General features: G+C 43.0%; 1 protein-coding gene across 1 annotated transcript in view; it reads left to right on the plus strand.

Moving 5' to 3' along the window:
• TJP2 (tight junction protein 2) overlaps positions 1-5,451 on the plus strand; it is a 121,613-nt gene extending 116,162 nt beyond the window's left edge. Inside the window, 4 exon segments of the mRNA XM_021694355.1 lie at positions 247-357; positions 1,696-2,025; positions 3,133-3,218; positions 4,420-5,451. Of these exon segments, the coding sequence (XP_021550030.1) occupies positions 247-357; positions 1,696-2,025; positions 3,133-3,218; positions 4,420-4,585 (693 nt within the window). The 3' untranslated portion in view covers positions 4,586-5,451.
• Positions 5,452-11,999: the final 6,548 nt, after the last annotated feature.

Raw genomic sequence — 11,999 nt, forward strand, 5'->3', positions numbered from 1 at the left:
TTTAAAGGAAGAGACTACTACAATGGATGCTAGTTAAAAAAAAAAAATCTTAAGCATTTGCTAATGGAAATATGCTGATATCTGCCTTTTCAGTAAAGAAGCACTGGGTCAGTATCCTAATTTACGCAAGTTTTGAACCTCAGCTTCTGAATTCTTGCAACTTGGCAGAAGTCCAGCAAAGTAGATGAGTGTTCTCTTCTTTTTGCTGGGATCTTCTTGTTGTGAATGAACTTTTATGTCTTGTAGAGCATAAGGAAGCCCAGCCCAGAGCCACGAGCTCAGATGAGGAGGGCTGCTAGCAGAGATCAACTTAGGGACAGTAGCCCACCCCCAGCATTCAAGCCAGAACCACCTAAGGTATGTGGCTGGGAAGCCCACGATGGGGAGGAAGAATAAGCAGATACCTGGACAGCTTCCTGCATAGCCAGGAAGAGCACACACAATGAGATGGTGTTGAATTATGGTTTTGGCTCACTCTTTTGCTATTAAAACGTGTCTTTTGGTTTGTTGGGTGAACCCCCAAATTAGGGAAGAGTGAAAAGAAGGAAAGGCAGTTTTAAGAGAGCATACAGTTTTAGAACTGTTGGTATTTTATTTATTTACTTATTCATTTATTTTTATTTTTTGTAAAGACTTTATTTATTTGACAGAGAGAGCACAAGCAGAAGGAGAGGGAGAAGCAGGCTCCCTGCTGGGCAAGGAGCCCGATGTGGGACTTGATCCCAGGACCCTGGGATCATGACCCGGGCCGAAGGCAGCCGCTTAACCGACTGAGCCACCCAAGCGTCCCGTCATTTATTATTTTTTATTTAAAATTTTCTTTCAGCAAGAATAAAAGTTTGACAAATACTGAATGTCCAGAAGCACCGATCTCAGAATCTGTTTTTCTTTTTCAGTTAGAGTTTTGTGCCCACAGTCTGATTTAGAGATAGCAGAAAATCCCTACTGGTGATTTACTACAGAAAACAATCACCACCACTGTTTATGATGCCTCTCATTATGAGGACAGCTTAATTTATTTTTAAATTAAATCATTACTCAGAACAGAATCAATAATAACACATGGTGTATGTCATATCATTTTGACCCCCTTTCTGAATCAAATCTATAAATAGAGGCTTTCCCTAATAACCCAATAAAATTTCTCCATTTAACTCAATACTTTAGATAGGAAGAAAGTAATCACTGATTATGTGAGCTGTCAGAAATAAGTGACCTCATAAAATGTATCACTGAAAATGTACAAGCAGGCCTAGGATTGAAGTCTCATTCATGGCTGGACAGAGGCTTTCCCTCTGGGCTAGGGCATGCACCCTTGGTATGTGAACTCAGGATCCCACTCTTTGATCCTGAATCCCCCTGACTTGTTCTGAGGTCTTCTCCAAGATACTAATCTTAATCTCTTCTAGTACAAAAATAGGTCTGATCTGCCTCTACACTTGCAGGCCTCCCAGCCCTTCCCCAGCATCCCCCTGGTTTCCTAGAGCTCTTAGTACTTTTTTGTAGGAAGCAAGGTAGGGCTCAGGATGCCCAACCAGTGGCTGTTTGTCCTGCAGTATTTGATTCCTTGTCAGAATGGTATTTGTTGACCATCTCTGGAAACTGATCAGGAAATGGGAGTGTATTAAATCACTAATACAGATTTGAAAATAAATGGAAAGCCCAGGGTAAAAATATGTTCATTGTTCTCTGCAGGCCAAAACCCAGAACAGAGAAGAATCCTTTGACTTCTCCAGATCCCATGAATATAAGTCAAACCCTTCAGCCGTTGCTGGTAATGAAGTTTCCGGGGCATCTACCAAAGGTTATCCCCCTCCTGTTGCAGCAAAACCTGCCTTTGGAAGGTCTATACTGAAGCCCTCCACTCCTGTCCCTCCCCCAGAGTGTGAGGAGGTGGGAGAGGGCAGTGAGGAGCAAGAAGGCACTCCCAAGTCTGTCCTGGGCAAAGTAAAAATATTTGAGAAGATGGATCACAAGGCAAGATTACAGAGAATGCAAGAGCTCCAAGAAGCACAGAATGCAAGGGTAATTGTTCTTAAACCACTAGACTGCCTTAGCATGTCAAGAGTAAAAGTGTTCAGTTTCATTTCATGTAATGATTTGCAGTCCTTTTTTCCCCGGTACAGACGTGAAGAGGATGTTCACGTGCCTGATACCCCAGGCACATGCTATGTGTATATCGTTTCCAGATTACCAGCTATCACTGTGTCCCTCTTTCTTCTAATCAAGAAAGCCTAATAGTATAAGTGAAAAAGATTCTGCTTTTCATACCTCAGAACTTTAGATCAGGTTCTGGAATGGGGAAGTAGGACAAGAGAATCAGTGCCTCTCTGAAGTTATTTTTCCTTAGAACATTTGTTGTATTGTTTGGTAACTGAATTTTAGTTTGCTCCCAGATTTGCCATAGAAACCAAGCAAACCTTGGATGCTAAAATGAAAGGCCCATAGATTGTACTTTTTGATACTGTTTGAATTTTTGTACCATATGCACATCTAACTTTCACAAGTCAAAGAAGAATGTAAGTAAAGACTCCTGGAACATACTCTGCCCAGTGAATAGGGGAGTTTTTCTTCATTTTAGACTGTCACAACAGCAGCAGTGCTTCTGAGCATTTTTCTTTTTCTGTTTTGTTTGTTTGTTTTGGCAGTAAAATATACATAACATTTACCATTTTAACCATTTTTCCCATTTTAACTATTTTTTAAGTGTTCAGTGGCAGTAAGTACATTTACAGTGTTCTCCAGTCCTCACCACCATCCATCTCCAGAACTTTTTCATCCCTCCTCACTGAACCTCCCTCCATTACCCCCTCCCCCATCCCTGGTAATCACCATACTACTGTCTGTCTTCATGAATTTGACTACTTAGGAACCCCATTTAAATGGAATCACACAGTATTTGTCCTTGTTGTAGCATGTGGCAGAATTTCATTGCTTTTAAACATTTTTCTTATTTGACATGTAATACTAGGCAATCACATACAACCATAAAAACTAGAGAGTCGCTTCTGTTTTTCCTCCTCTATTCAAAATGGGATTGGAAAATGGGACCAGTAAGAAACCAGCAAGCCACCCAGCAATTATTCATTCTTTCCCTTTTGTTCTTTTTTTCTTTCCCTGTAATTATTACAGATTGAAATTGCTCAGAAGCATCCTGATATCTATGCAGTTCCAATCAAAACACACAAGCCAGACCCTGGCCTGTCCCAGCACACAAGGTAAGGGCTGCTCAGCAGTATTAGGTGTAAAAAGGGGGCCTGGACTCCTGAGAAAGAATTTCTTCACCTACTTTTCAGTGTAACAACTTTTTTTCCTGGCCAACTATTTACCTTATTCAGTCCAAAAAAATTTTCTTAAAGATTTATTTATTTCAGAGAGAGAGAGAGAGCACAAGCAAGAGGGACAGAGGGAGAGGGAGAGAGAATCTCAAGCAAACTCCACAGTGAGCATTGTGCCAGACACAGGGCTCGATCCCAGGACCCTGAGATCACGACCTGAGATGAAATCAAGAGTCGGACGCTTAACCAACTGCACCACTCAGACGCCCCCTTATTCAGTCAAATTTAATTGTAAAGATTATAGAGCCAAAATTTCATAGTAAGTAAAACCGACAAAGTGTAATCACTGACATTTCAAATTAGTCCCCTTTGACACACTGAAGCACAGATATGCTAAACTGTATTGGAATAGCACATGAGCAAAATTCCTGGGTTTAGATACTAATTGTGGCTCTTATTCAATGTATTCTGGCTCTTAGTCAAGCTCCTTAATTCCTTCGCATCACATAGCAAAGTCAGGCCACTTGTGCTGAACTGTAGTATGAAGAGAAGGTGACAATCAATTGACCAGTGTTGGTAAGATGCTTTATATTTAAAATGCTACATAAACATTAGGAATTATGGCAGTGTCTTCCTGTCGAGGTTTTAATACTGGATTGTCCTGCTTCCAAGAATAGAAAAAAACAAGTCACATTTTCTTGTGGCCAATCTGACTGGAAGCTAGAGTTTAGTTTTACAGCAATAGAAAACTAGAGGCAAATTTCTTCTTTAACAATTGAACCGTGGTACAGCCAACCAGGTGGCCCCTAGTTGAGTGAAACTAGAAGAGAAGTCACTCTGCTGGATGAGCTTGTAGCCAAAGACACAGGTAGGGAAGGCACCCTCGGTCCAATGGGGGAATTCTTAGGTCAGGGAGCACAGGGCTGGCTTCCTCACTCACTGCCCACGTGGGCACTGGCCTTAACCTGTTACTCCCTGATGATGAACCTGCAGCGGGGCCAAAAGTGTCCCTGGTCTGTCAGCAGAGTGTGGCGTGTGTCTCAGAGGTTTGCAATCAGTCCTGGGCACATGGCCGCACTTCCACAGGGCAGTCAGAAGCCCTGGATAAGCTGTGATGCATTTAACACTCTCACTTTGTTAGTTCCAGGCCACCTGAGCCCCAGAAAGGTCCCTCCAGACTCTACCAGGATCCCAGAGGAAGTTACAGCAGTGATGCTGAAGAGGAAGAATACCGCCAGCAGCTGTCAGAACACTCAAAGCGAGGTTATTACAGCCAGCCTTCCCGGTACCGGGACACGGAATTATAGAGGACTGCGAACCGACTCTTCTGTCTCTCCGCGGCCACCGCTTTAGAGCAATGCTCCCACTGAGCCACGGGATGGTTCTTTCTAGTGAAAATACACTGTGGAGATGTGGGACCTGAACTCCCGTCTCCTCAAGGGGAGCCCAGGGGTCAGCCAATGGAAATTAAGAACTGAAGGCTCTGTGGAACTGGGTCTCGGGAGTTTACGGCCTTTTGCTCAGAATTAAGAAAAACACTACAGTCTGATACTGTTACCTGTTTCAGTGGACCAAATTCTGTATTAATTCATTTGCGTATTTTTAACATGTATATTAAGAAGTGATAACTATTTTCCCTCATCAATATCTGCCTTAGAGGACTGTTTCAGTGAGAGACAGAATGTGGAAAAGGAATTAAAATACTGTCAGACTGAAACTAAATTCAAAGAAATATTACAATTCTAAGTGCCTTTGATGAGAAGTGTCTTAAATTTTCTTCCTCTGAAGCTTTATGCAAAGCCATAATGGACTAAAACATTTTTTTTTTTTCATGTGCTAGTGTTTTTTTTTTAATGTTATGTTAATCCCCAGGACTAAAACATTTTGACTAAAGTTTTTTACCAGCTTACGAGCTATGGTTTTCTCTGCACTGTGTCATCTTTACAAGGCATTTGTCTTTGTAATATTTTCCATAAAATCTGACTGTATATATAGTAGCTATACTTGGTAGTTCAGTTACCAGTGCTAAATAGCTTGAAAACCAAGAAATTGGTACAGAAATTTTTTGTTCCTTTAAAACCATGTGCTCCACAAAAGCAGATACTTCAAAAAACTGTATTTCCAAAAGTGTGTGTATTGACAACAGTTTTATAATTTAATAAAAAGGATACTGCAATCAATGATTTGCTTTGTGGTAGATTTCTACACTCGTTTCTATTTCTGAAAGCAACTTTTATTTCAATTAGTGATCATGAAATGAGAACACACTCCTTGCTGAACATGAAAATGGAGACCCATGTGGAAAAGAAAATGAAACTTACCCAGCATCTTATCCTTTAGATAATTTTAGTGCATTTCCTCGGAGTACATATTTGTGGATGTCTGTATATGTTATAATTAGGGGTATACCGTATCTGCAGTTCTGTTTTCTACTTTCTCCTTTTTTTTTTTTTAAGGATTTGATTCATTCATTTGAGAGAGGGTGAGCACAGCAGGGGGGTGGGTTGGGGTGAGGGGTTGGGGAGGGACAAGCAGATTCCCTGCTGAGCGTGGAGCCCCATGTGGGCTTATCCTCATGACCCCGAGATCATGACCTGAGCCAAAATCAAGAGTCAGATGCTGGGCGCCTGGCTGGCTCAGTTGGTTAAGCGACTGCCTTCCGCTCAGGTCATGATCCTGGAATCCCAGGATCGAGTCCTGCATCCGGCTCCCTGCTCAGCAGGGAGTCTGCTTCTCCCTCGGACCCTCCCCCCTCTCATGTGCTCTCTCTCTCTCATTCTCTTAAAAAAAAAAAAAAAAAAAAAGATGGTTAACCAACTAAGCCACCGAGGCACCCGTTTTCTACTGTTTCTATTTAACATTCTATCATGAACGTTTCTCACAGATAGTTAAAACTCAGGTATGCATCATTGCTAGTTAACTGCAAAGTAGTATATCCTGTGACTTCATTACTAGACAATTCTGCTATCTTTAGTAGTTTGGATTGTTTACAGTTTTTTGTCTCTTTTACATGCGATGTACCTCTGTGTATAATCCATTTCCGTACATCAATGATCAGCATTTTAATCCTTTTCTGCAGGTAGCGTCTCAGAAGTGGAATTACTGAGCAAAAGCATAAGGAACATTTTCAAGGCTCTTAATATCTACTGCCAAATTGCTTCCTAGAAAAGTTGCATCAATTTATACTCCCACATTCACTCTTTAAAGGTTGTTTAGATGTTTAGAAGTTAGATGATGTTTAGAAGTTAAACAAGACGGCCTAGGAATTTAGGCTTGTATGAATCAAAAGTACACTGAATTTAGGAAAGAAGAGTCTTGGTTTCCAATAAGAGTCTTTTATAATATGAACTGCCACAAAGGTGTTTAGCTTTGAGTTAGAAATTCAGCTTACTCAAAACAGAGTTGTATTATAAATATGTCCTCGACTGTGTCTCTATCAATCTTGGTGCTAAAATTTATAAACCATTTAGTGCAGTACCATGAATTTCTGAGCAGTCCCGAAGACACGGACTCAAATCTGTGTATTTGGTTAAAAAAAAAGTCACCTTTTGTGGATGGAAGAAGATACACTGGTTGTATGATGACTTAGTTTGCTTGTGTCCTTTAACTACCTGAATGAGCCTTTGGAAAGGAGGCTTTTCATCAGGAGCTGGGCTGTCATCTGGCTCTAGCACTTTTTTTGTGGTACATTAAGTGGTGCAGACCAGCAGGACCTCTGTTCCACATAAGGTCCCACAGTATGCCCGACGGACCACTAGTGCCTGCCCCACCCATTTTTCATTAATACTCTGTTCTGGAAAGGATTTAAGGCTGCCTATGATATATGTGGATTGTAATTTAAAAAAACAGGCACTAGGCAAATGAGGAAAGAAGGGAGAAGAATGTCAGAAAAGTAAAGACAAAAGCCACGAGTGAGGGTAGTGTTCACTACACATTGTCTGGGCTCCTCTGCTTTCCAGAGGCCCGTGTAGGGCACAAGATGACTGCTAACCTGATTTGATTCAAAATGTCCATAAAGAGGTGGGGAAATTGTTCTGGAATTCTCCCCCTACTCCCTCTCTTTTTATTCTGTGGGGCTTTACACTGTGTCCTGCACCCACGTCCACTTGCTTGTAAGGATGACTTTGGAGGTCTGTTTCTTAAAGATTTTATGTATGTATGTATGTATGTGTTTGTATGTTTAAATGTTTTATCTGTGTATTTGACAGAGAGACAGCGAGAGAGGGAACACAAGCAGGGGGAGTGGGAGAGGGAGAAGCAGGCTTTCCGCTGAGCAGGGAGCTGGACGCAGGGCTCCATCCCAGGACCCTGCGATCATGACCTGAGCCGAGGGCAGACGCTTAATGACTGAGCGACCCAGGCACCCCTAAAGATTTTATTTTTAAAATAATCTCTACACCCAACGTGGAGCTTGAACCCACAACCCCGAGATCAAGAGTCATATGCTCCACCGACTGAGCCAGCCAGGCCCCCGCCAGAGGTGTTTCTTACCGTGTTCTTTCATGTAAGCCAGTAGCACAATTCCAAGAGCCCTTTAGTAAAAATTCTGGAGAAGGCACCCAAAAAGTGCGGGGGAGAAACACCACCCTGGAGCCTGGTCTAATCCAGACATCAATTCTAGAGTATCTGGGGCCAGTGCCTCCCAAATAGCCATATGACAGGCATAAAGCCACAAGAAAAATACATCCCCACCTTTCTGGAAAATCCATTTTACTCAAAGATGGGGGGGAAGGGGGATGTTTAAAACATAGGGCAGGGGCGCCTGGGTGGCTCAGTCGTTAAGCGTCTGCCTTCGGCTCAGGTCATGATCCCAGAGTCCTGGGATCGAGCCCCGCATCGGGCTCCCTGCTCGGCGGGAAGCCTGCTTCTCCCTCTCCCACCTCCCCTGCTTATGTTCCCTCTCTCGCTGTGTCTCTGTCAAAAAAAAAAAAAAAAAAAAAAAACATAGGGCAGATCATGCAGCACAATGCAAACCTCACACGAACTAGTAGAATAAAACATGGCACTTACCTGAACCACTGCATCCTCAGCAGGTGCGCGGCCTCCGGCCTCCACGCCTGACCGGAGCCTTCTGGCGTCCTCCACACGGTGGTCCGGCCTCACAAGCAGCGTGCTCAGTGTCTGCCAGCCAGAACAGTGCTTCCTAACTCCCCGTCCGTTCCCGAGCTTCCTGGTTCTGTCAACCACGATTCTGCTCCAGGGACAGCAGAAATGGGAGTGAGGGGGCTCGGGGGAGGTCTGAATTCGGGGAGCAGCACCAGCACCAGGCCTTGAGTATAAAATGCGCGGGAAGTCCAAGGTAAGTCCTCAATGGGAGGCCAGAGCTCAACCCCACCAAGAAACGCCGTCGAACAGTGTAAAACCCGTGCCCCGTAGCTTTCCCACTCCGGCGGCAGGGATGCCAAGCCACCTGTTCACCCAACTGGCCTCGGGTTTTTGAGGGCTACTCCGTGCGTGTGCGTGCGTACGTGTACGCATGCGTCCGTGCGTGTGCGCGCGCACATGCGCGTGTGCGCTCATCGCACGTCTTCGCCTCCCTCCCTCAAGCAAGGGACTGCATGCAGAGAGAGGCTGCTGAAAGGCTGGAGCGCCTAGCGGAGCAAAGGCGCCAGGGCACAGAAAACCCGCAGCATATGTCAGGGTGATGAATGGGCTGTGAATCTACTGAGGCCTCCAAGATGAGCGATGTTTCCTGTATAGTGTTTTCGGATGGGCTGGGAGAGACATTAGAAGAACGAGAGCATTGTCCTTTAGGCAGAATGGGGAGGGGAACGCCTAAGTACATGTATCAGCAGGGTTCTCTAGAGAAACAGAACCAAGAGGATGGGGCGCCTGGGTCAGTCAGTCAGTTAAGCGTCTGCCTTCTGCTCAGGTCAGGACGAGCCCCCTGTCGGGCTTCCTATTCAGTGGAGAGCCTGCTTCTCCTTCTCCCTCTGCCTGCCGCTCTGCCTACTTGTGCTCTCTCTGTATGTATGTATGTATAAATAAATAAATAAATAAATAAATAAATCTATCTTTAAAAAAAGGATGTATGTGTATATTTATTTATTTTGAGGAATTGGCTCATAGGATGAGTACCTCCAAAATCTGCAGAGTAGACAGAGGTAGATAGCGATCTCCTGCAGAGGCAGCCCTTAGAGGTTGTAAGCTCAGGTTCTGCAATCAAAGCAGTTTTACATCACATTTTGTCAGTTACTAGCATAGAACCTTGGGCAAGTTACTCAACTGTTTAAGCCTCGTTCTTTTCATGTATAAAGTAAGGACAGAAAACGGCAACACTATGTCATATTTGTGTGGGGGGGCACTTAAATAGGTTGGTGAGCATAAAATGTTTGCAGTAGTAGTTGGCACAAAATAAATGCTCAATTAAATTAGCTAGTAGCATTATCCCTATCAATAGTTTCACCATACCAGTTTAGAAACATGAGTGATGTCTTTGATTTTCTTACTCTTCCTCCAAATGATGACCTACTTTATTCAACTTAAGAACTATTTTTAATTTGTCCCTCCGTCCCTTTTCCCACAGCCACTACCCTAGTTCAGATGGTTGTAAACTTTCTAACCCTCTCTCCAGCTAAACAGAATCGTCCTTCTAAAATAGATCCGAGAATGTCCCCTGCTGCTTAAAAAAAGTGAAGACTTGCCCTTGCCTACAACAAAGTTTTATTCTTTTATTTTTTATTGAGATACAGTTGACATATAACACTGTGTAAGTTTAAGGTATGCAACGTGTTGACTTGATACATTTATATATTGCATTATGATTACCACCTTAGTGTTAGCTAACACCTCTATCATGTTATGTAATTATCGTTTCTTTTTTGTGGTGAGAACAAGTAAGACCTAGTCTCTTAGCAATAAAGTTCAATTCTTTATCATAGCATTCAAGGTGGAAGACTGCATCATCTAATTCTTCATGCCCTCTCTTTATTTATGTCCTTTGCCATATGACTTTACAGTTCCTTCCACTAAAGGGTTGGAATGTATTTCCCCACCACTTGCCTTCGGATTGACCATGTGTTTTTCTCTCTTGCATCTCTGCTATCCTATGAGAGGAAACTCCTCAGGCTAGCAGCTGTTCTCTGAGCAGGGTGAGAGGGAGCAGAAACATTCTAGCTGAGTCCAGCCTATATCGGAAGAAGTACAAGAAATAATAAACAAGCATTGTTTTAAACCGCTGAGTTTTGGGGTGGTTTGTTATGTAATAGTAGACCCCCAAATCCTTTTTCAGGTAACCTTCTCCTGCAAAGCCCATGTATCTTCCAATTTCATAGGACGACTTGTTCCCAACTGTGATAATGTGATTTATAAGAAATATATAGTTGGTCATTCAGATAGCCAAAATATATTTTTCATGTTGGTCTCTGTCCACAGTTCCTGGTTCACAGCCCCCCAAACCCTTGGAACTCCCTAAGTGTTAAGAGTGATAAAGGAATTTTCTGTTATATTAACGAGGTGACTTTTAGTCCCCACCCATGGATGAGGGCTGGTTGCCAGGATAACCAACCATGTGATTAGAGCATTGGAACCTTAGGTGCCCACCCCCCCCGAGTTGAACCAGCCAATGAGCAATGGCTCATTGAGAGCAATGGCTCTCTCAACCAGAGAGCTTCCTGATTGGTGATCACGTGGAGATGCAGGGAGAGTGGCACCCAGGAGAGGGCATGAAAATTCCACAAAATTACCCCCTACCTTGCCCTATGTATCTGGCTGTTGATTTGCATCCTTTATCATATTCTTTAATAAACTGGTAACATAAGTTAAGTGTTTCCCTGAGTTCTGTGAGGTGTTCTAGCACATTAAAGGAACCTGAGGAGGGGATGGTTGTAACCTCCAATCTGTAGCCAGTAGATCAGAAGCACAAGTAACAGCCTGGGGCTTGTGACTGGCATCTGAAGTGAGTGGAGTGACTGAGTCTTTAACCTGTGGAATCTGATGCTACCTCTGGGTGGACAATGTCAGAAATGAGTTGAATTCTGCAACACCCAAGTGGTAGTTGAGGACTGCTTGGTGTTGTGTGTTGAGGAGCTTCCCCTGATCCCCCCCACCCCACACACACTGGAATTGGGTCGGGGAACCAAAAAAAGTTGGTATCAGTTGACCAATACATTTCTTGAATTCTCTGCTGTTTCTTCAGCTGAGAATATGCTTCCCTTTTCTTCACCATCTTTCAAAATCCTACTCATCCTTCTAGGTCCAGCTAATATGTCACATTTTCTGTCAGGCCTTCTCTGATACCTCTGTTACCTCTGATAACACCAATTCCTTCAATAATCTCCCATAGTCCTGTATCTATATTCTCTGATACTCTAGTTATCAAAGTACACCTATGCTTCCCACTCACCTCTAAGCTTCTTCAAGGGGAGTATGTGTGGGACTGACTCATCTTTGTATCCTCTTCAGTGCCCTGCATATATTCCAGAAATGTTTGTTGGAAAAATGGAATGAATAAATGAGGGAGGAATAAATTAAAATGTAATGTCTGTCTTCTACAAAAGCATATCAGTGACCTAATGATTTGCTGACATTGGACCCAGTTTAAACTTCAGTTCTGATACCGCTGATATAAACTGGAGAACATTAGTAAAACAAGTCAAGAAAAACTGCTAAGAACTTAGTTTGGCTAGGAAAAGACAAACTCAAAGTATAATTTTCAAGAGGATGAAATTATGATTCTCATGCAAATATAAAATGAATACATGTCAAAGATTTTATTCAGTA

Source organism: Neomonachus schauinslandi, chromosome 13 (assembly GCF_002201575.2).
Source record: "Neomonachus schauinslandi chromosome 13, ASM220157v2, whole genome shotgun sequence".
Classification (NCBI taxonomy): domain Eukaryota; kingdom Metazoa; phylum Chordata; class Mammalia; order Carnivora; family Phocidae; genus Neomonachus; species Neomonachus schauinslandi.